We start from the raw sequence: 20,807 nt of genomic DNA, 5'->3' as shown, positions 1-20,807 counted from the left end.
AAAAAGTATTCTTTAAAAAAATGTGCTTTCATTACCATCCTCCTATACATACAAAGCGTTAGATTATACACCTGCGACAAGGATATTGAGATATTTTGATGAAATAAAATTTAATATCAATGTAAGATACATACATACATATGTACATAGCACTTTCGCGCAAACTGTAGAGTTGAAGATGATGCCATTCTACGGTTCTCACCTTCATGGCAATAGTCTGTTAAACAGATTTGCGCACACATTTAAGTGAATTTTCACCCACATCTGCACTCTCTCGAGGTCTGATGGAGGCACATCGAAGCAGCAAAGGTGAATATTTGGGGAGAGTTGGAGTTAAAGGTCTGACAATGACTATGGGTTTGGCCTCCGACACTGAAGCATGTCTGAAGGGTTAAAGTTGGCATGCATGGATGGCACGAGTGCGAAGCAGGAGAACTCAAGGCAAAGGGGTGCTTGGGGTCGATAGGAAGAAAATCTGTGATAAGGACAGGGGAATCGGTTCGTTTCTCCAGAACGTCTGTAGAACACACTCTTATAGTCACATATCCCTCCCTCCCAACTTCCCAAAGGTTATTCCAGATACAATGTGAGAATGGGTTTCTGCCTGCCTGCTCGGGAACTTGATGGCATGTTGGAAAGCTTAAGGAATTTCAATTTTGTATGCTCCCTGCGTAACTAGAGTTGTATAAACGTACTCTGGTGGATGGTGGGTGTAATATAAAAACAGAATGGGCACAATCTCTCCTTTTATCTCTGTCTCTCTTTCACACACTCTCTCTCTCTTTTCGGCCACATTAGATGTGAGTGTGAAAATGATAGAACCCCACACATCCTTGCTATCACACCCCAGCCTTCTCCCCAGCTGAATTTATACACACAGTAGGTATATAGAGAAGGCCAAAGTGTTGCTGAAGAAGTTACCGAAAGGAGTGAGAAAATTTCTTCACGACCAGAAGCTTTATAGTTAAATAGCAATTTCAACATTCGCACTTTGAAATGATTTCACGAGATGTAAAGTAAGTAGAAACTGTTTTATGGAAGCACGTCCCATTCACCCCCATCCGAAACGCCACTGTCGAACGAGATCTCATGAAAACACCAAGCTTATTCTCCTTCAAAGGTATACTTACATATTATATCATCCACCAAGTTCGACGAATGGAATTAAAACGTTTAAATCAAAACACACCGGTTAAGGGTGAAAGAAAAAGAGGGGAATGTTTTGAAAAATTTAATATTTTACAACAATTTGGGTACGTGGCATACATATAGCGAATTTCTCTATATCATATGAATAAGTAATTAGTATATTTCACACTCAGCCACCGATTTTGGCACTCTACAGCCGATGCTTGCAGTTCAACTTGATGCCGAGACGGGTTATTTAAAATTTTAAGTTGCTGCATGAAAAATCGAATGAAATCAAAAATGAATTTATAAACTGTCACATATGGCCCAACGAAATCCATATGCATATCCACCACCGAGTTTTTGAGTGCTCGTAGGATCACCCGCGACACCCCCCTTATGCCAAAAGTGTCAATCTACCCATCATTGTCGCACTGCCAATACGTTGACCTCTGGCGATGCATCATTGTGACCATTTTATCATTGTCCCCAATCATCGATATGAACATCAAACAGCCGACACTTAAATCAATAAAATTGCCCCTCTTCATGCGAAGGGGTATGTGAATATAATTTTTAATTGATGACCCTCCCCCGTTGCCATTCCCATCTGAAATGTATGATAAATTGATGTGCGAAAGTCAATGAAACACAAATTTCTCATTTAGATTTTTAACAACTTTTTCCATTGCTATGTCTCGCTTTTGCTCGTTGGATTAATTCCCGCAAAGTTAAGATTTAATTATCCACTTCAGCGCACTTTCATGTTGGAAAACGCAAATGACAACTTTTGAAAACACCAGTGTGGTGTACTCTACTACAGTATCCCCCAATCGAACATGGGGGTGTTTTCAATCCAAATTGCTCAATTTTTAGTAGTTGTTTTATTCGTTTTAACGAATCTGAATATTATTCAATAGGCGTAGTTTTTTATTCTATCTGTCTCTAAGTATTTTATTTTAGGCAATAAGATTTGATTAAAATTTAGTAGACTTAAATAAGTGTCTACAATGCATCACTACCGGCTTTGCTTGCCACATTTAGCACCTACAACATACGCAACTTTACTCTCAGTCAGTCCAAAACAGAAGCATACCTACTAACTTATTCATATGCTAGATTGATGGCTAGAATTTGATTGTTTGAATATATAGAAAAAAAACATTTAAGAAAAATTTTTTAATAGATTTTTAAATTTTTAATTGTATAGAAAATTCAATTCCTAACCAAAATTCTTAAAATTTCATGTAAAAAGTTCTGAAACGTCTTTTTTATTGTATAAATCAACATAGTAAAATTGCCGAGAGGGTTAAAATTAAGTTTTATATTTTTCATAAACAAGACTTTTTACTTGATTATGAATTTATCATAACATATATTTTTCTCTTTTCCTTTTAGATGATGGCATCTCTGAGCATTTTGTGAATGGAAACAATTGTTTCTGCTATTAATTCTTGGAAAAATATGCAAAATTGTAAGTATTTTTTTTTAAATAGGGGTAACTGGGGTAAAATTGTGAATTTGAAAAAAAAATAAAAATTAATAACTCAAGAAGCAGTGAGAGCTAATCTGTCTAATTTTGTCAGTAGTTGCACTTTATATATACCCCTGTCTAAACCTAGAAAGTTTCATAATAATTGATCCAATATTTTGGCTTTTATTTGAAAAACAAATTTTTCGAACCTCAAAGTTACTCTGACCACTCAACTACAAATTCAGTTTTGGCGAAATTCTCTGCAATATTTTTGATCCAAATGGATTTTTAGACAGAGTAACTATTGCAAAACACAAATCTAATCTGAATTTTCCGAAAAAAATTTTCCGAGTTTTCCCGAAAAACACTGATAGTAAAAAGTACCGCTTGGGGCAAAATGGTGAATTTGGTGTTTTTTTAAAATAACTTTTTAAATTTTTGAAAAATATAATTTCCCTTAATTAGTATAACTATTATATACAATTTGGGAAGTTTAATCACTTACTATTACCAATTTTTATATACTAAGAAAATAAAAAAAGCAATTTCTTATATTTAACGTTTTTTTTTTAATTTTTTGTATTTTTTTATTAAAAGTTTTAATTGATACACAAATCTCTCATTCTCAATAGATATTATAGTGCCTTGCTAAAAAAAATTTCATTAAATTAAGATTAGCGAACAAAAAACGCAATTAACCGTTTTACCCCAGGATTTTTGGAACAGACAAATTTGGAAGGGTTTGGAAAATGGCATGAAAAAGCATTTTCCCATTAAGATAGAGAAAAATCGTCTAAGACAAAGTTGTAGCCCGGAAAATTTCCTGTAAGATAGTTCTCATGGGAAATATCAAATATTTCCATGAAACTCAGGAAAAATTATCTCCCAAAAATTCACCGAATTACCCCAGTTTCCCCTACATACAGCGATATCCTAAAAGCTACCGATTAAACAGTTTTCCTTATTTTTACTTTAATAAACTGTTAATTGAATTTATAAATCTTATATAATTTAAGGGCTATAAAACACTTTTTCCGACTTTCATAATCAATTAAAAATTGGAATAAAAAAATCTAAAATATATTTAACTACATAATGTATGCACTGCACATGTACCTATGTGATGTTTAACAATACGTTACCTACTTAAAAAACAATGTTATGTTAATAGTGTTAATACAACTTTCGCACTCATTTAATTAGGGTAATATTTGAATTATCAAAAAATAAGATTGTGTAAACTATTTCTTTTATTCCGCCAAAAAATTTTTTGATTTTTTTATTATCTTGAAGTAGGAGATAAGCAGATAAATAATTTTCGTACAATAAGAATTAAAACATAGAATAATTATAATAAATAAAACATTGAGTTTATTCAACCGAGAAATTTTATATATAACTCTCTTCTCGGTAGTTTCAACATAATCAAAGTGTAGGAAGAAAGCACTTACCTTATACGAGATACAAAAAAAAAAACAAGAAAATACCCAAAGGAATAAATGGATGGGTGAAGAAGCAGAAAAAATGAGGCATAGCACAGCTCAGAGCATAGAGATGTTCTACCATTTAACTACGTTAGGAGAACAACTTGAGTATATCTTTTGATAATTCACAGGAGATTACTGGAGCTTTAATTGGATCTGGTATGAGTTATCACTTTGGTGTGAAACACCTCGAAAAAGTCATGTGAAATTACAAGTCAAAAGAATGAGGGTGGAAAGTGAGATTGGGGGAAGGATCACCCCTCAAAATGGGAAAGTCTCACGGAAAGCAGAACGCGCCATAATTCTTTAACTGTGAAATGTGTTGAGTTTGAAACCCTGAGACATGAGGGATTCTCGCCGGTTTGTTATTGCCATTTTCGCCGTCTCCGTGTGGAATGTGTGGTGTGGGGGATCAAGTAAACAGACAAGAAACATGATAGGTATGAGAAATTGCCGGTTGGGGGCTGCTATATAATACACTTTGGTGTAGCCACCCAAAGACAAACACTTGGCATAAAGAAACGCTCCAGGGGCAAGTGCAAGCGCGAGATAGCAAAAATCGAACAGTTGTTTCGACTTGTGTATGGTAGAGTGGAGGAAATCGGAAGCAATCCACCCAAGGAGCGAGAGATTGTCATGGGGCTCCTCTTTGCCAAAACATAACGAAAACTCATTTAGGAATTGAATTAAAAACTTTCGCTTTTCTCACTTTAAAAACCTCCCTTTCACACCACCACCCCATTTTACCCTATATCTTGCCCGTAGCGACAGTGAATGAAGAACCGTACAAAACTCTGACCACAATTGTAATCCATTTGAGAGTTCACGCGCGGGGTACATATAGTATTGCATGCTTATCGGCCGGATTACTATTTCACACTATAAAATCAGCTTTTCGTGAAAGTTTTGGTGTTCTATAAGGGATATGCGAGAGACGCAAACTCAAAATAACATTTTAAGAACTTGGCAAATGGGCGGACGGCTAGCGTTCCTGATTCCACATTGATAATTGTTAATAGTGTTTCATAGAGATAAATTCACCCTGATTGCGATGCATTCGTGCCACACTAAATTGCTTGCAAAGCTACAATGTGGGCGGAAACTTTAAACATAATTTTTCGCATACAACATGGGTCGGAATGTATTTTAATTAAATATCACAATTTATCTCCTCACACACATATCACTCTACAAAATCATCCAATTACTCTCCTTCAAAAATATATCCTCGCAAAAAGCATTGAGAGTTTAAAATGATAGTGCAGATATTTTCCAACCGTTCAAACACTTACATTCTTCCACTTGAATTGGTATGGGAAATTGAATCAATTTTTGATTTCTTTGATTTTTTTCATTTTCTCCTCATGTCGATATCATATGCTTCATTTTATGTTCTCGCATCCCTCCAAAGTACACAAGAATTCAATAATACCGATCTACTTAAAAAAAAAAGTAAAAGAAGAAAAAACGGTGAGCAAACAATAAACACAGTATTATGGTTTTCCACTGTTTGTCATTCCCATCTCCATGTGAATTTTCCTCCAAGTAATGTTTTCACTGCGAATTATATTGCAAAAATATTTGGCTCTACTTTCCAACTATATTAGATATTGTATGAACGTACATATATAGCAAGCATATGTATGTTGTATATGTATGTACGTACATATCTACTCCGCAGCTTTTCGCAATATTTGGATATTTTTTTTCCAAACTGCGAGTTTGACTTTAAAAATTAAATTCAACGTGAAAATGATCAATTTATCAACGTAAAAAAATGAATTTTAATTTTTTACCATGCCCTCAAGAATCCTTCTCATCAAATTCAATGATCAAGTGCTCAATTCATTTCTAAAACCCCTTATGTTCAACAGGATTGAACATTACCTATTGTTGCATGTGTTAAGGCGATGTGTTGAGAATTTTGCTGAGAGGGGACACCCTCAAAAGTATGAGGTTTATACTAAAAGTGGGAGTCAATAAAATAATTTAATGCTCAATAAAACATAACAATAATACGATGAAATGTTCAGTGAATAACCCGAAGGCATCTCGGAGAGATTGTTCACGATTATGATTATGTTCAATGTGCTGACCGCAGCACAATATGCTTCTCCTCTATCCAGATCGTTAAAGCGTGTACCAGAAGGAGGACTTGTCCACAACCCACTTTTACGATGGACTTGCTAGCTCAACAAAAGTAGCCTCTGGCCATTTCACGCTTTTTGTGTTAGTCTGTGGCACTATTTTAAAGCATCAAACTGTGTCCAATTACACATCTTTTTGGCTTCTCAAATAGCAAAATATGAACTTTTATGTCTCCACTTTATGTTCTGTAAATGGTCACGCGGCGATTTTCCAAAATATACGACCGCATTTGATTTAAAATTAATAAACTGCTGACTTGAATATGGAACCATCTACGGCAATGGGCGGGACTTGATAGAGTTTCCCATTTTCCATTTACGAGATTTATTAATCACTTTGGGTTCAAAACCAAACTCAATAATAATAATTTTTGTGATAAGTTAAAAATTTGATAGAAATCTAATTCATGTGATGTATATTTACTCGTTTTTTTTTGGCATAATACAATTTGCTTCTTTTGCTGTCGCAGCGTATAAAATACATTCCTCTTGCCAACATCCACCTAATAAAATATTTAAAAGAATTTCCGTCTGGCGCATTTTCTGTCACCCATTTGTTCCAACCACTTTGTCTACATTCTGTTGTGAAAATTTTCTTCCTCACCCGCAAACCTCATGTACTTGAAATACGATTATGTGCGAAGAAATGCAGAAAATAAAACTTTCCAAAAAATTCTTTCCTCCCAAATTCTCTGTCTTTAAATATTTCACTTATTTCACAGAATGAGTTGGTGTAACAACAAAAAATAAGAGAAAACTTCCAGTCATGATAAAGCAGAGCCTTTCAATGGCCATAGGTACATATTCCTCTCGTGACATGAAAAGTGGATTTAAATCTACTTACAATCTCTCACACTCCTGTCACAAGCTCAAGCTTCACAAAGAATTCATGAAAAAAAAATCACGAATGAAATGCTTCTTTTTTCCTGATACCTTTTCCATCGTGAATTGCAGGTATATTGACTACATCATATAGAGCTTTAAAATCACCCCCGAAAATTCCTTATCTATGGTGTTGGTATTAAAATAATGCTAAAGGTATTGGAAGCTAATCCATGGGAGCCACAGTATCCTGCCTGAGAAATGTAAACACTTCCCACATTGTCTCCGTTCGCAAATTTTCCAACAATTTCCGCACTTTATTCGATACACATGGTAAACATTTGAAAGTGGAAAACACGAGAGCTTAACTTGCGGCATATTATAATTCCGGAAATTCAATCAAATGAATCTTGTTTGAAAGTCAGCAAAATTAAACTTTGCACAATTTTACTCTACCTCACTTTCTCCCATTCACATGCACGTAGCAGACGTAGCAGATTATTATAATCTATATTATATATACACACACGTACATATTATATTGGAGGTTTAACTATGTATATAAATGTACAATGAATGGTGAATTTCACCCTCTCAATGATTTTTTTGAACAATATCAAAAAGCTTTGTTTTTAAATTATTTTATTTATAAAGTAGAATATTAAATTTATTTCTGATATTTTTTTTTTAGCTTTTGAGCTTTTGTGGCTTTCCAACATAGGCAAATATATGTATAGGGTGATACTTTAAACAATTAAAATAGTATACTTCTCTATAAGAAAAAAATGGCAATAAAATCACAAGTCCAGAACTTTACTTAATTTATAAAAAAAAATGCAAAAAGCAAATGTATCGAAAGCCTCAGCAAATACTTTTGGGGTTTTTAAAGCTTAAAAGCGGATATTGCCACAAGAAAAAAAGAAACAGAAAAAATAGAAATTCCTTAAGTCTCAAGGGGTGTATCAGTACATTGAGTGTCTTCCAACACTTCCGACTTACAAGCCAGTAAGCTGAAATGTGAAGGAGATGCTGAGAGTGTTAAACTAAGGATTGGACGTGGTGTGGAGGGGTAACAAAAGGAAAACGTGAAAGGAGCAACTACATATTAGAAACGTGCTGTATCTCGAATTGTTGGGAAAGCTGTAAACAAACCGAAGCAATGAACCAAGAGATGCTATAAGAAGAAAAGTCTCTTCATGTGTCTCATCTTCTCGCCTTTTCTCACTCACTCCTACCCAAATTTTTGACTCTATTTCATGCTTTTTAAAGACGATGTGTTTGTAGTCAGATTTAACTTTTCACACACATCCAATACCATTCCTCGTTTCACCCAAAATGGGGGAGAATGGGGGGAGGAGTGAAGAAAATTTAACATTCGAAGAAAATCCATGAGGAAAGAGATAAGCGATTAAGTTTACCCAAAATTGAATCAAATTTTTTCTCGTTTGCATTCATATGGATAACACATCATTCATTGAGCTTTATGCAAAGTCTGTAATTAAATTTAGTATATATATACATAATTTATACTTTAATTGAGAAAAAGTAAATTGTCTTGATTAATATCTTTCTACAAAAGCTAAAAGCAATCAAAATTATTATTCTAAACGTCTAAAATGCCCCAAAGTATATGTAGAATAGTTAGAATTTTCCTCTTTTATAGTTTATACACGAAACTTTTTTCCAAAGCAATTATTTAGTCAAAAACAATCATCTTCATTGACTTCAATACTCTGTACCTCCTGTCTAAATAAATCTAACTTATTCATTGAACTATGTAGTATGTGCTGTGTACATATACCACTTCCGGTGATTTCTGCCAAACCAATAAAACACGTACCCTTTGTACATATTCAGTATCTTCCGGAAGCTTTTTACGTGGACTACAATAATTGCCAGACCATTTGTTCGTTGAATGGTATGCAATTGATTTTCACTTGAATTTTCACAAATGAAATTCACGGATGCATGCATATGAGATAAAATGATTTGTACGATGTATTTGGATACCAATATTAATTTTAAATTTATTTATAAGCAGAATATAAGTTAGTTTATTCGCTAACTATGCCTAACGTTTTACAGAGATGGTCATGCAATATATTTTCTATAGAACAAATTTTCACTTCAACTAAAGCTCAAACATAAGCTTTTAGTCATTTTTTTTAGTATGAATTTGTTAACATTGCATACTAACAATGAATTTCAATTTTCCCTTTCCCACAAAAAAATTATCCTTTTGTTTCATGCCTCTATGTATTTATAATATTGATTGAATTTGAATGCGGTGTTCTTTCAACGGTAGCAGCGAGGAAGTGTGGTTTTGTTCTTGTCCATCACCAAAATCCCCAAAGGGATTGTCCTTTTTTGTGCAACAATGCAACCCAATGCCGCAATTCATCCAACACCACGGCCGAATTGAGCCCTGGTACGAGATTTACAAGACAGGTCACAGAGTTGGTGAGGGTGACACGGTTGTCTCCATTTTGCAGTGCAAACACAATGCACACTTATGGAATTTTCGGGAAGGGTAACAAAGGGGCTGTGTTGGGGAGCACACGAAACCACGGATAAATGTTTAGACATGTGGGTGAGTAATTGCAGGAGATGGGGATTTTGATACATACCCCTAGAAATTGCACACAGTGAAATGTCTACACAAACAGAAATACAATCCCACTTGATAGTACAACTCAGCTGTCCTCATTCCACATTATGAAGGGTTCATTACAATTGGAAATCTACCAAGAATTTATTGCATTAGATTGATTTTGGAGAAGAAAATAAAAAGAACAAGGGTAATTTTCAAAGAAAATTTGGAATATTATTCAAAGATTCTAATAATTCTTAAGAAAAAAAAACACTCTGTTATTAAAACATTATGTATAAATGGCCCAATTCGGACATCTGGAGGTTCGCAAAAGGTGAAAAATGGAATAAAGTAGAAATTAATATTTTTAATTTTAGAGCAACTTAAAGTCCATTTTATACTTTAATCTTTTCCTTAATTTTCCACATTTGAAGTCTAACCGTTTTTGAATAAATAATGCACTAAAAATGGCATTAAGATATCCAAATTGGGCCGTTCTCCCTTATGAATTAAATGCAAATCTTTGAAAATTATGCAGTTACTATTATATACATTACATATGTACATATGTACATAGATATGTATACTACATGAAAACAATGTTAGTCCAAATTCAGGGTATTATTCAACTTTGTATTCAAGTGATCCAAAATAACATTTTCCACCACAAAGTACCCTAATTGCACATCGAAAACAACTACATGCTCAACTAATATGAATAATTTTCGGATTAAATACACTTTGCAGTATCACTCACGTCTGTTGAACATGGATTCAATTCACAGACAATAATTCTATGTAACCCAACAACAAGCAGTCTTATCGTTGACTTGCTAATTAGATGGTTAAGAATTCAAATAAATGTCGTTACTACAAGAAAAAATTACATTTGAGACTCATAAAAAATGAAAACTTTACTATTGATTGAGGTATATATTTAGCTTTTGAAATAATGCTACAAAATTCAACACAAATATTCATGTTCAGTAAAGAATGAATTAGATATAGCTTTGAAGACACAAATTTATTTGCAGTGTCTTGTGGATTTCCATAAACATTCTTCGTGAAAATGCTCTTGCAACAGACAATGTGAAGTCATTGTGCTTGACATGCAACATGAGGAAAATCTTTCAAAATAAATATTTTGCTAAGAAGAAGCGGTGACGATGTTCCTTCTGCAGAGCTATTATTACATTTTAGCAAACTTTTCTTGGAGAACTCTTGAATATTTACTGGAAAATGAAGTGAATTTTAAACAATCCTATGTTACATTTATAGTCATCATCTAATTTTCTTCATTTTCATTAAGATTTCAGAGGAAAACTTGAAATGGTTCTGTGCCTAAAGAATTTAACAGCTAATAGCTATTTTTGTGCTCCTCAAGTGTATTTGGACATTTTATTAAATCACAAAGCCTAAACTTTTAGCACTTTAAGTCACTTTTCTCGAGACTTTCCTCATATAGATTACTCACAGAGGCAGGGAGAAGAGAGTATGTACAGCGAGTAACTGAAGCACAATTTAAATGGCCTACAAGTAGCGATCCAGTCTGTTCATTTAGAAATTCCCGAGCAAATTCCTAGGGCAAAGATTAATTGTTTCAAAAGGCAACACCAAAAATATAGTGAATGTTGTGTTTTCGAGTGAATGCTACTTTCGTGCCAAAACTCAACGTTACTTTACTTCGAATCAGCAGCATTTAAAATCATTTTCTAAAACTTCCTCAACTTCATTTTCTAACTTTGCAAAGCTCAATTTTCTGTATTTATTTGCGGAATTGGTCTGATTTAATTGATATATTTTTCCTCTATAGATTTTTATAATGTTCGATAATTCCACGTGATCCCATCTTGATTTTCTCTCTAAATTGAAGAAAAATCTCTTTGCTTTCTTTCACAATTCCTTGCAGTACCACATGAGGCTTTTTGCAGCATCTAAAAAGTAAAACAAAAAGTTTTACAGAGTCTATATAAGTAAAGTTTAAGAACGATCCTCCCCCTTAAGTACCGGTAAAATTGAATGCAAATCCTTTCTGGTTTTCTATATAATTCTCTCGGCTTCAACTTTCCGACAACTTAATATACTTCATGGGACACTTTCAATTACACAATGGTCTTATGAAAGTTTACTCAATGCCTTTAGATTGAGAGGAAATTTTTCTCATCCTGCGTCATGTATTAATTAGAAAGTAATAAGGAAGGCAAACACAAGATTTACGCTACAGAATACCATCATTGAAGAATAGAGGATGTGCGGGGATGTGGGTGCGGTGTGTATGTGTTTTATGGAGTTTAATAGAGTAGATGAGTCAATATGTGATGCAGAAAAGGATAAAAGGCGAGCGGGAAATAAATACTCGGCATCAGTGGCAGTTTGAGATGGGTTTCCGTTGAGGGGCGGGATGCTGTTGTGTGAGGGTTTGCGACAATGTCGACAAAATGAACACAAACATAATTACTTGTTTAATGTCAACTGCCACAATTTATTGCTTTTAATGTGCATGATGAGGAAAATACAATAGATAAATTATTTTAAATGAACCACCAGAAGAATCTATTCAGCTTTCAGAATTCTCTTTCGCATCTAATAAATTTTAGGCTATATATGTTAGCAAAAAGACAATGAGAAAAGCGACGAATATAAATGACTCAGAAAAAAGCCCTTAAAACTCATCATGAGTCCTATAATATAGCTTATGTGCCTATATATATGTGTACGTACATACATACATATATGCCCAAATTATTAAATATAGGTATCTAAAGCGATTGTGCTTTTTGTATACAACATATATAGTTTATATTTAAAAAAAATTAATCTCTCTGTAATTCTGGAGTTATGTCCGATATGGTTTTATGATTCTCCTTTTATTTCGCAGATTATGCGCAATCGATGGTAATCCAGGGAGGTCCTGTGAAATCGCATCGAACCACGTGAATTACACACAAAAAAGCGGAATCATCGATAGAACGAGTGGATAAAGAATGCACAGAGAACCACTGGATCACGATGACGAGAACAAAGGATATATTTAATCGCATCGAAATTTTTCATAAAGCCCCATTGAGTCGTAGTTTAGTGGAAATTCTGTCGATTCTATCTGTTGTGATTCTTTCATCATTTGGACATGGTGAGTAAACCATTTCATTATAATTTTTGTGCTCCACCATCAACCACTCAGCATAAACACACATAATAATGCCATCAAGGGGTGTACATAGGTGTACTAACTATGAACATAATTTTGGAAAATTGACGCGGGAAATTGTTGTTGTACGTAAAGTTTGAGCTCCATAGAACAACCACTTCACGTTCACATTGAAATCCTTTTGTATTTATAATTATTATGGACTTGCAGCATAATTTAGTTTCAATGATTTTCACGAGTTTTTCACTACCACACTGCCAAAATTCTAGATTCTTTTTACTTCCATTTTTATCACAAACAAATTATTAATCCATTTCCCATTATCTACATAGCGCATAATTTTATCTTTCCGTGAAAATTGGTCTTTCAGTTGAAATATTCGCATTTTGTATATGACTTACTCTTCTTCCTGAACTAACACCGTAGAAGAGTAACTAAAAAAAGGAAAATAATAAAAATTCGCTTGGTAAAATTCACCGAACTATGAATACTTTATGAGCCGTACGGCAGGAGTAATTTAATTTATCGGCTTTTTCTGGAATATTTGCGCAATGCGCGAATTCTTTTTTTTTGTGTATTTCAAGAAGTTCACAAAAAAGTAAAGCCCTGAAAATCTAGCCTCCGCGTTTCAGGAAAATCCCTTCATGTTCTAAATTCGTGCGGTAAATCCGTCCAGATTGGCTTCTGCTTTTTGTTTTATTCATACACTAACGTACAAAAATAAAGGTGCGCATAATGTAATGTTTGGTAAATCAGTGAATGCATCACATTAAATTTAAGTCAATTGAATAAGCAATAAAATTATTTAGTCAGTATGGATAAATCATTCTTAAAAGGTAAGAAGATGTTTCTAATACGATTATGATAATCATAGAATTCAGAATAAAATTCTATCCTCACGAAAATATCGAAAAGAATTAAAAATTTTTCACCGTTCAACTGATTAAAACTAAATAGTCATAATGAAAAAAAATAGACAAATGAACTTATAAACCTTTTTCGTTCTGTATGAGCTTTTCTGAATTCTTAGACCGTGAATTGAGTTGAGTGGGAAGTGCAGCATCCATCGTTAAAAATTAATTTGAAAATGAATTAATATTTCACATCACCGTTCTCCTGTGTACGGTGGGCAGGCCTTCTGATAAAATTTAGCTTAACCCATGTGGGGGGATATGTGCGAAAAATGTGAACGAATTTTCTGAATGAAATCTGTGAATGGAGAATATGAGTTTGGAATGAAGAAGAAAACTTTTCTACTTGTAATATTGGGATACAAGCTGTTTTTTTTCTATTTGATAGCATCTGTTATGCTTGCCCCCTTGCTCCTCTCTAACACGTGTTATTCTTATGTGTACGAAGAACAATAATCATGAAAAGAGAAATTTGTTGAGATTTTTCTGCAACTCCGTGGTGTGGTGGGAGATTTGGAAATTCACCCTCACAGCTTTCCCGACAGCAACGCACGAAGTATTTATGGTTTTTATTGTTCCTTTGCTAACTTTTATAGATTTTCCTGTAGAGATTGACGGATGGACAAAGTTTCGCATCTATGCTTGCAAATACAAGATCATATGCGAAAGGAATTAGATAATCAAATTTCTCTTGTTTTTCATTCTGTCGTGAAAATAATTATCATTTATAGTCAGTTATAATAAGTTATTAACATTAATATGGGCTATAACTTTGTATTATTAATAAATACATGTATGTCATATAAGGTAGCATATATGGTAGCATAGGCATAAAGATGAAATATTTTTTATATGAGTTTTGTCATTAGTATCGTGTTGTATAAGTCTCGTCCTGAAAAACTGACTTGCCTGACACATTGTTCTGATGTTATTTGTCTCAACCACCATGATATTTTTATGTTTTTAGACCACGATCATTTTGTTTTAATGATTATATGATTATTTAATTTATTGAAAATATTTTGTGTGACCGAGAAATCCTTAAAATCTTTGGAAAATCAATACGAATTCTTAAAATTTCAAAGATTTCTTGACTTTATACATTACAATACATTTATTTTACTTAAACTTGTATGGATATGTTAGTATGTGAGTGCTTTCATAATTCTCGACATGTACCTACCTTTTTTATTGCAATATTGTAATACTTTACTCATTTCACTGATGGGCTCAATGTTCACTCTTCATTACCACTCCATACTCACTGAGAGTGAGTAGGAGGTACTTTTATAAAGCTCTTTTTTCTGTGGTCATTCTGGCACATTTGCAGCTATGAATTTTCCATTAAGAGTATTAAGATCAAAGGATGCAAAAATCATAAAGCCACGAAAAAATGGAAAAGTATCCCTTTGGAAACATTTTCAATAACTCAATGTAATCGATATTAGTAATCCAATAGATGTACGTACATACGTAGTATCGGGATAAGGCTACATGTACAAAAAAAACTTCAAATTACTTTTATAAATTTTTTATAGGTATTTAAATGCCTTTTTACCTTTTTTATTTTCACAATTTGTATTAATTAAACCAATATTATTGAATTATTTCCTCATCCCGCAATTCTTAAATCTAGTTGGAGTGAATTAAAAAAAAAGAATGCTCAAATAAATGGGAGTAAATGAATTAATTATTTGACAATGAATTGTGAATTTTACATTTCATTATGCAAGAAGATATTAAAACATTATGGCACTCCTGGTGAGAGCTATAGATTGCATGGTGGAGAAGTGACTTTTTCGTTGGCATGAAAATGACACAACAGCAATGTGAAAGTAGAAAGTTGTGCATTCTCGGAGAATCACTTGCAGACTTCTTGCTCGTTCTATGTGTAACTTTTCTCTTAAACTTTCTAAATCCCCCTCAAGCATATAAAGTACGCTGTTGACCAGTTTCCTTACACCTCTTGCTTCAGAGGATCCTCTCTATGAATAAGAAACTTCTTTCCTCATTGTGTTGTCACCCACCCACTTCCTTTTACACCCACCCACCCCCAAATCCATTCTTCGCACCAAAAGCATTTCAAATTGTACGGAGCATATCGTGTGAAATTAGCATTTCTTTCACACAATCACAATTTAATGATGGTGAAATGGTGATAGTTTTCTTCTCTGTCGTTCTAACTATATATACTTATATACCTTATATAGTTAGCATTTAAAATTGGATCGGTTGCGCACAAGGACAATTGAATCATTCAGTGTTCAGTGGAAACTTCTTCCGCCACACACGCTCTTTCTCGGTTAATTTGAAAAGTTACTCAAAAAAGGATTCATTCGCGCACATCTACTATCTTTATATTCTCTTCACATTTCTTGAGAAAATTAAATCATTTAAAGAGAAAGAAAGTAAGATTTTCATTCAAACAAAACAAGCAAACATTTTTTTTTTTTAATAATAAATGTCAAAAAGTGTCCTAAAGTGACCAGTGTGGAAAGGAAAAGTGGAAAATGAATACAAAGGAAAAGAAATGAAAAACATATAATTTGTAAGGTGGTTACAGTTTCTTGTTTATATTTGAATTGTTTTAAATTGATTCAAACAACTTTCAAATTTTAAATAGAACCGTTTGTGTATAAATGTTTCTTTGCTTTTTTAAATGTATAGATTTTCATAAAAGGCCTTAGTTTATAAACAACTTCTCTCATTTAATATTTGCACACTGACAAGGTGGGTTAAAGCAGTCATACAGTGGTCGAGAAAAATGATTTCTGAGAAAGTTTTGTTGAGTCTAGTGGATATTTTGGAGTCCTTTTAGTGATTTCTGCTGAATTTCTGTGGTTGAAATTGCGGAAAATGCAATTCACCAACGTGGTGCTTTTGAAACTTTTCCCCTCAAGCATGGCACATTGTTTGGTAAAATTAGACACCACATTTACACTCAACTAAATGACTGTTTAGAAACAACTGCAGAACTACAGTATTTAAGCAAACACCTTGACTTTACATTGACCGAAAATATGCTCGAATATTTCAGGATTTAATAAATTCACACAAAAAAAAAAGAAAGAAAACAAAGAGTTCAACAGACCCTTTCTTGTAAGTTTATACCATCATATTTTAACGTGTAAAACCCCTCAATATTTTTATCCTATCTCCATATCTATACAACGACATGGCCTTTATTTAATCCACACGTTAAAGTTGCCTTGCCTAGAGCCATGAAAATCAATATTACATCTTGATTGTGTGAAAAAGTCTCCGTCAGCTGTGGCTCTATTGCTGTAGCATCCTGAGGATATCATCCCATTTACACTCCCACTCCAGCTGCAAGATTGGCACTCCATATCCTTCACTGCCATGGGCGGGCACAAGAAGACCCAAAATTTCTCTATGAGATTGTTGACCGACGTCCAGACGCCAGATGTGCATCATGAAAAAAAGGAATTTATATCTAGATAAGACACTTGGATTGAAGCTTTCCAATTTGGGATATGCCAATTTCAGTTGATTTTCTTTTCAATATAATATCTGATTTAATATTTTCTTTATTCCTTCTTTTATATTCATTATACAATTTAAAAAAAAACTCAACATAATATTAAAGAACCATCAGCTATTTTTTTTCGATTTTTTCTCGGTGACACAAATTAAATTGCAGACAATTAATAAAATAATTTTCTCTCTTAAAATCATTACGTTTAACAATCCCTTTAGGGTAATAAATTAAATGCTTTTCATTAAAAGCAACACAATAATAGAGAAAATTCTCATCCCTTGTCAAAATTTCTTCAAATCCCTCGAGTATCCTCATAATGACGTTAATGAGCCGACTAACAATCATCGCAACAACAATAAGCAATCGCAATTTGGCTCTCTCTCTGTATAACATACACATAAACCCATTCTCTGGTTACCCCTAAAATACCCTTACACTCGAGGGAAAATGACGAATATGCTGTTCATTTATCGTGAGCAACAAGGGATTTATAATCACTCTTTATTATTAAATTTCGACCGTAATTGACTTTGTCAAATATTCCCATGCAATTTGTCAAACTCATTTTTGGTCCATTTGCGCCATTCAAATTGATGAAGTAATTGGGTAACTTCCCCATCTTCCATTTTATGAAATTATAAACTAATAGATCAGACGTATTTAACCCCTTTGAAATTGTTGTCATCTATCAGAAATAAAATTAAAATCTTTCAATCAAAGCCTTTATTTGAAAAAATAAATATTTTGATTTTATCATTTGAAATAAAAATAGAAAGATTTTTTTTGTTAGTCTGGATCGATCTGAATTCCTTCACAAACAAAAACGATTTATGCTTCAAATTTAAACTATTTAAATTGACTTCCGTAATTCTTTTATGTATTTGTGCATCAATTTCATCCAAACTATCCCTGTTGAAAGCTCCGAAATGATTTTTTAAGTATCATAGATTGATTTGATTCGTATTGCAACCGTCCTGAAAAACATAATGATTAATTTATTTCCAACAAAACGTGCTGAATTAACCCGAATTTGTCCATTGTATTATGTATATTTAACTAAGATGTAGGGGAGACCGGGGTAAAAATAGTCAATTTGCATAAATCCTTATCTGCAGGATTCCCCAAGGGCAAGAAAATTTCCTCGATAGGTCATTCTTATAGGAAATTTCCTGGCCTACAACTTTGTCTCAGACCACTTTTCTCTATCTCCACGGGAAATATGAGTTTTCGAGCTTTTCCTGAACCCTTCCGCTTCTGACTATTTTTAAACGCGGCGGGTAAATATAGTCACCAGTTGGCTAAATAAAGTCGGTCGAATTTTCCGACATTTCCAATGATTTTCCACCTGAGAGATTGATAGTAGTTGATAACTAAACTTCTCACCTTTTGATCCGCGACAAGGAATTTCACTTTTATACGCACTAAAACAGAGAATTTTGCGATTTTCTCAAACACGCCATTTTGCAACAAATGAATAGAAAATATGCCAAAAATTTCGATCTCCCATATGATTTACATGGGCTGACCCGATCTACCCCAAGGGGTATGTTTTGATTCAAATAATTGTACAGAAAAATCATTAAAAGTTAGTGAAAAATACACCTTGGCAACGTTTTCTGTAGTAACCCAGCTAGTGAGAAAAATTATCAGATTGGAAAATTGCTGAAGGAAAACTTCGGAAAACGCGTTTTTCTCAATACGCAAAAGTTTGGGAAATGGGCCAAAAATCTATTTTCATTTTTAACTCCTAAAGTACTGATCGAATAACCTCCAAATTACTGTCAAAAATTATAGGTTGGTAGGGCTTTACACCCTAATTTTTTCCGATTTTTCCGATTTATATTTTGGGAGAAATTGGCATTTGAAAATTCCAAAATGACTATTTTTATCCCGGTCTCCCCTATGTATGTCAATTTTACTTCATTACTCTGAGTGTATAAAAATTACAGTAGGTTATATATATTTTTTTATTTTTACAAAATTCGAAAGAATTCAGTTACTTAACAAAAATTGGTTCAGCTTTCAATTCTCCAAAAAGCTTTGAAATTATACTTCGTGAAAATTTCAAAAATTTCCTTTAAATAATCTGGATTATCAAATTATTTATTTTATGCAACTCCAACACTTCTCTTTGTTGTCCATCTGTATTTTCTTGTTAGTATTCTTGTCTACCAAGGGAAGAAAACTCAGATAAATACTCTCCTACAGCCCAATTGCAATTGCGTAAATATTTTGAAATATTTATGGCACAAAAAAAATGAAAATGAATGTGAGAGAGATTGAAAACCTAATAATTGCGCGGTCGAAATGATAAGTGGTGTGGTATAGGTTCTCTCTGGAGCTCGAAAAGTTCAACAATAGCCCCAATGGCCAATGTGTTGCACAATATGTAGTCGAATCAATGTGTGTTTATCGCAGAAGAGTAATCAAGAGGGTGGGAAATTGGAGGGAGTTTAATTAAATCAATAATTTTTCATTTTTCACACAGCCGGAGCATTTGAGCCGGACTTTGTGTTCCCATTGGAAAACGTGACAGTAGCAGCGGGCAGAGATGCGACATTCACATGTGTTGTCAACAATTTAGGTGGTTATAGGGTGAGTGGGGACTCTACACAAGCGAGGGTATGTATCGGTTTTTCATTAAATACGTTCCATGAGTTGTGGTTGATGCTGATGGATGCTGTATGATGAACACCACTCACCAGAGCACCAATGATGCACCTTCGCACCTCACAGTAAATTTTATGGACAACTTATTTTATCAATAGTGACAAATTGAAAGCCTACCGAGCAAAATTTCACTCATATTCCCAAAATTTTATTTTAGCCAAATTTTAGAATTTGTCAAAAATCACCGGTAGTCAGCACAGAGCACAGAGCACCAACCTTAATATTTGAACCCCTTTACCTTACCTGTCGGCACCTATATATAATGCAGAACATGGAAAGAGTCTCTTACTTAATGTCAGCAAATTCATATCCACAAATCGATATTGATTGATTTAGTATAATTACCAAAGCTCGTTTAGTTTAATATTAAAGTTATTTCTGCAATACATATGACGTAGGTAGGTACATAAACATATGTACAGACACTTTCCCATGGAATTCTGTAAATGATATTTAGAATGAATTTCAACAATCCGCTTAAAAATCCATCATACATTCCAAAATAACCGATGTGAGGGTTAATTGCAGCCAATTATCGAGGACCCGTGGGCTAATTGCTCAGCTTCCTCTTTGCTCACTAATGTTCAGCAAATTTCATAAATACACAAAATAAATATGCTCATGAGGGTATACATACAATTGTTATGTATACACATACATATGTATGTATATGTATATGTAGGTATGCATTTTGCAGCAAAAAATGCGTATCAAAATTTTACAAAAATCGATCGATAAATAAAACAACATTGTTTAAAAATGTTTCAACAGATTTTTCCTTTGGTGGAATGAAATTTTAAATAAACAAAAGAAATTATATGCAACAGTGTAATGTACATAAATGTAAATCAATTTTATTACACAAAGCGATAAATTAATTGCTTTACGTGATTATTTATTTATTTACTAGAAAAATCCACTTCAACATTTGGTT

General features: G+C 33.4%; 1 protein-coding gene across 3 annotated transcripts in view; it reads left to right on the top strand.

The window, feature by feature from the left end:
- LOC129790465 (protein amalgam) overlaps window positions 1-20,807 on the top strand; it is a 55,938-nt gene that overhangs the window by 22,752 nt on the left and 12,379 nt on the right. For 2 of the 3 annotated variants that reach the window (XM_055827952.1, XM_055827953.1), the window contains exons 3-5: window positions 2,527-2,602; window positions 12,524-12,775; window positions 19,692-19,825. In XM_055827952.1, coding sequence (XP_055683927.1) covers window positions 12,655-12,775; window positions 19,692-19,825 — 255 coding nt within the window. In that variant the 5' untranslated portion in view covers window positions 2,527-2,602; window positions 12,524-12,654. The remainder of the gene's footprint in view (window positions 1-2,526; window positions 2,603-12,523; window positions 12,776-19,691; window positions 19,826-20,807) is intronic. The other variant, XM_055827954.1, reaches the window with a different exon arrangement.

This window comes from Lutzomyia longipalpis, chromosome 2 (genome assembly GCF_024334085.1).
Source record: "Lutzomyia longipalpis isolate SR_M1_2022 chromosome 2, ASM2433408v1".
NCBI lineage: Eukaryota > Metazoa > Arthropoda > Insecta > Diptera > Psychodidae > Lutzomyia > Lutzomyia longipalpis.
Note: the sequence above shows the minus strand (reverse complement) of the source record. Positions and strands in the feature narration are given on the sequence as shown.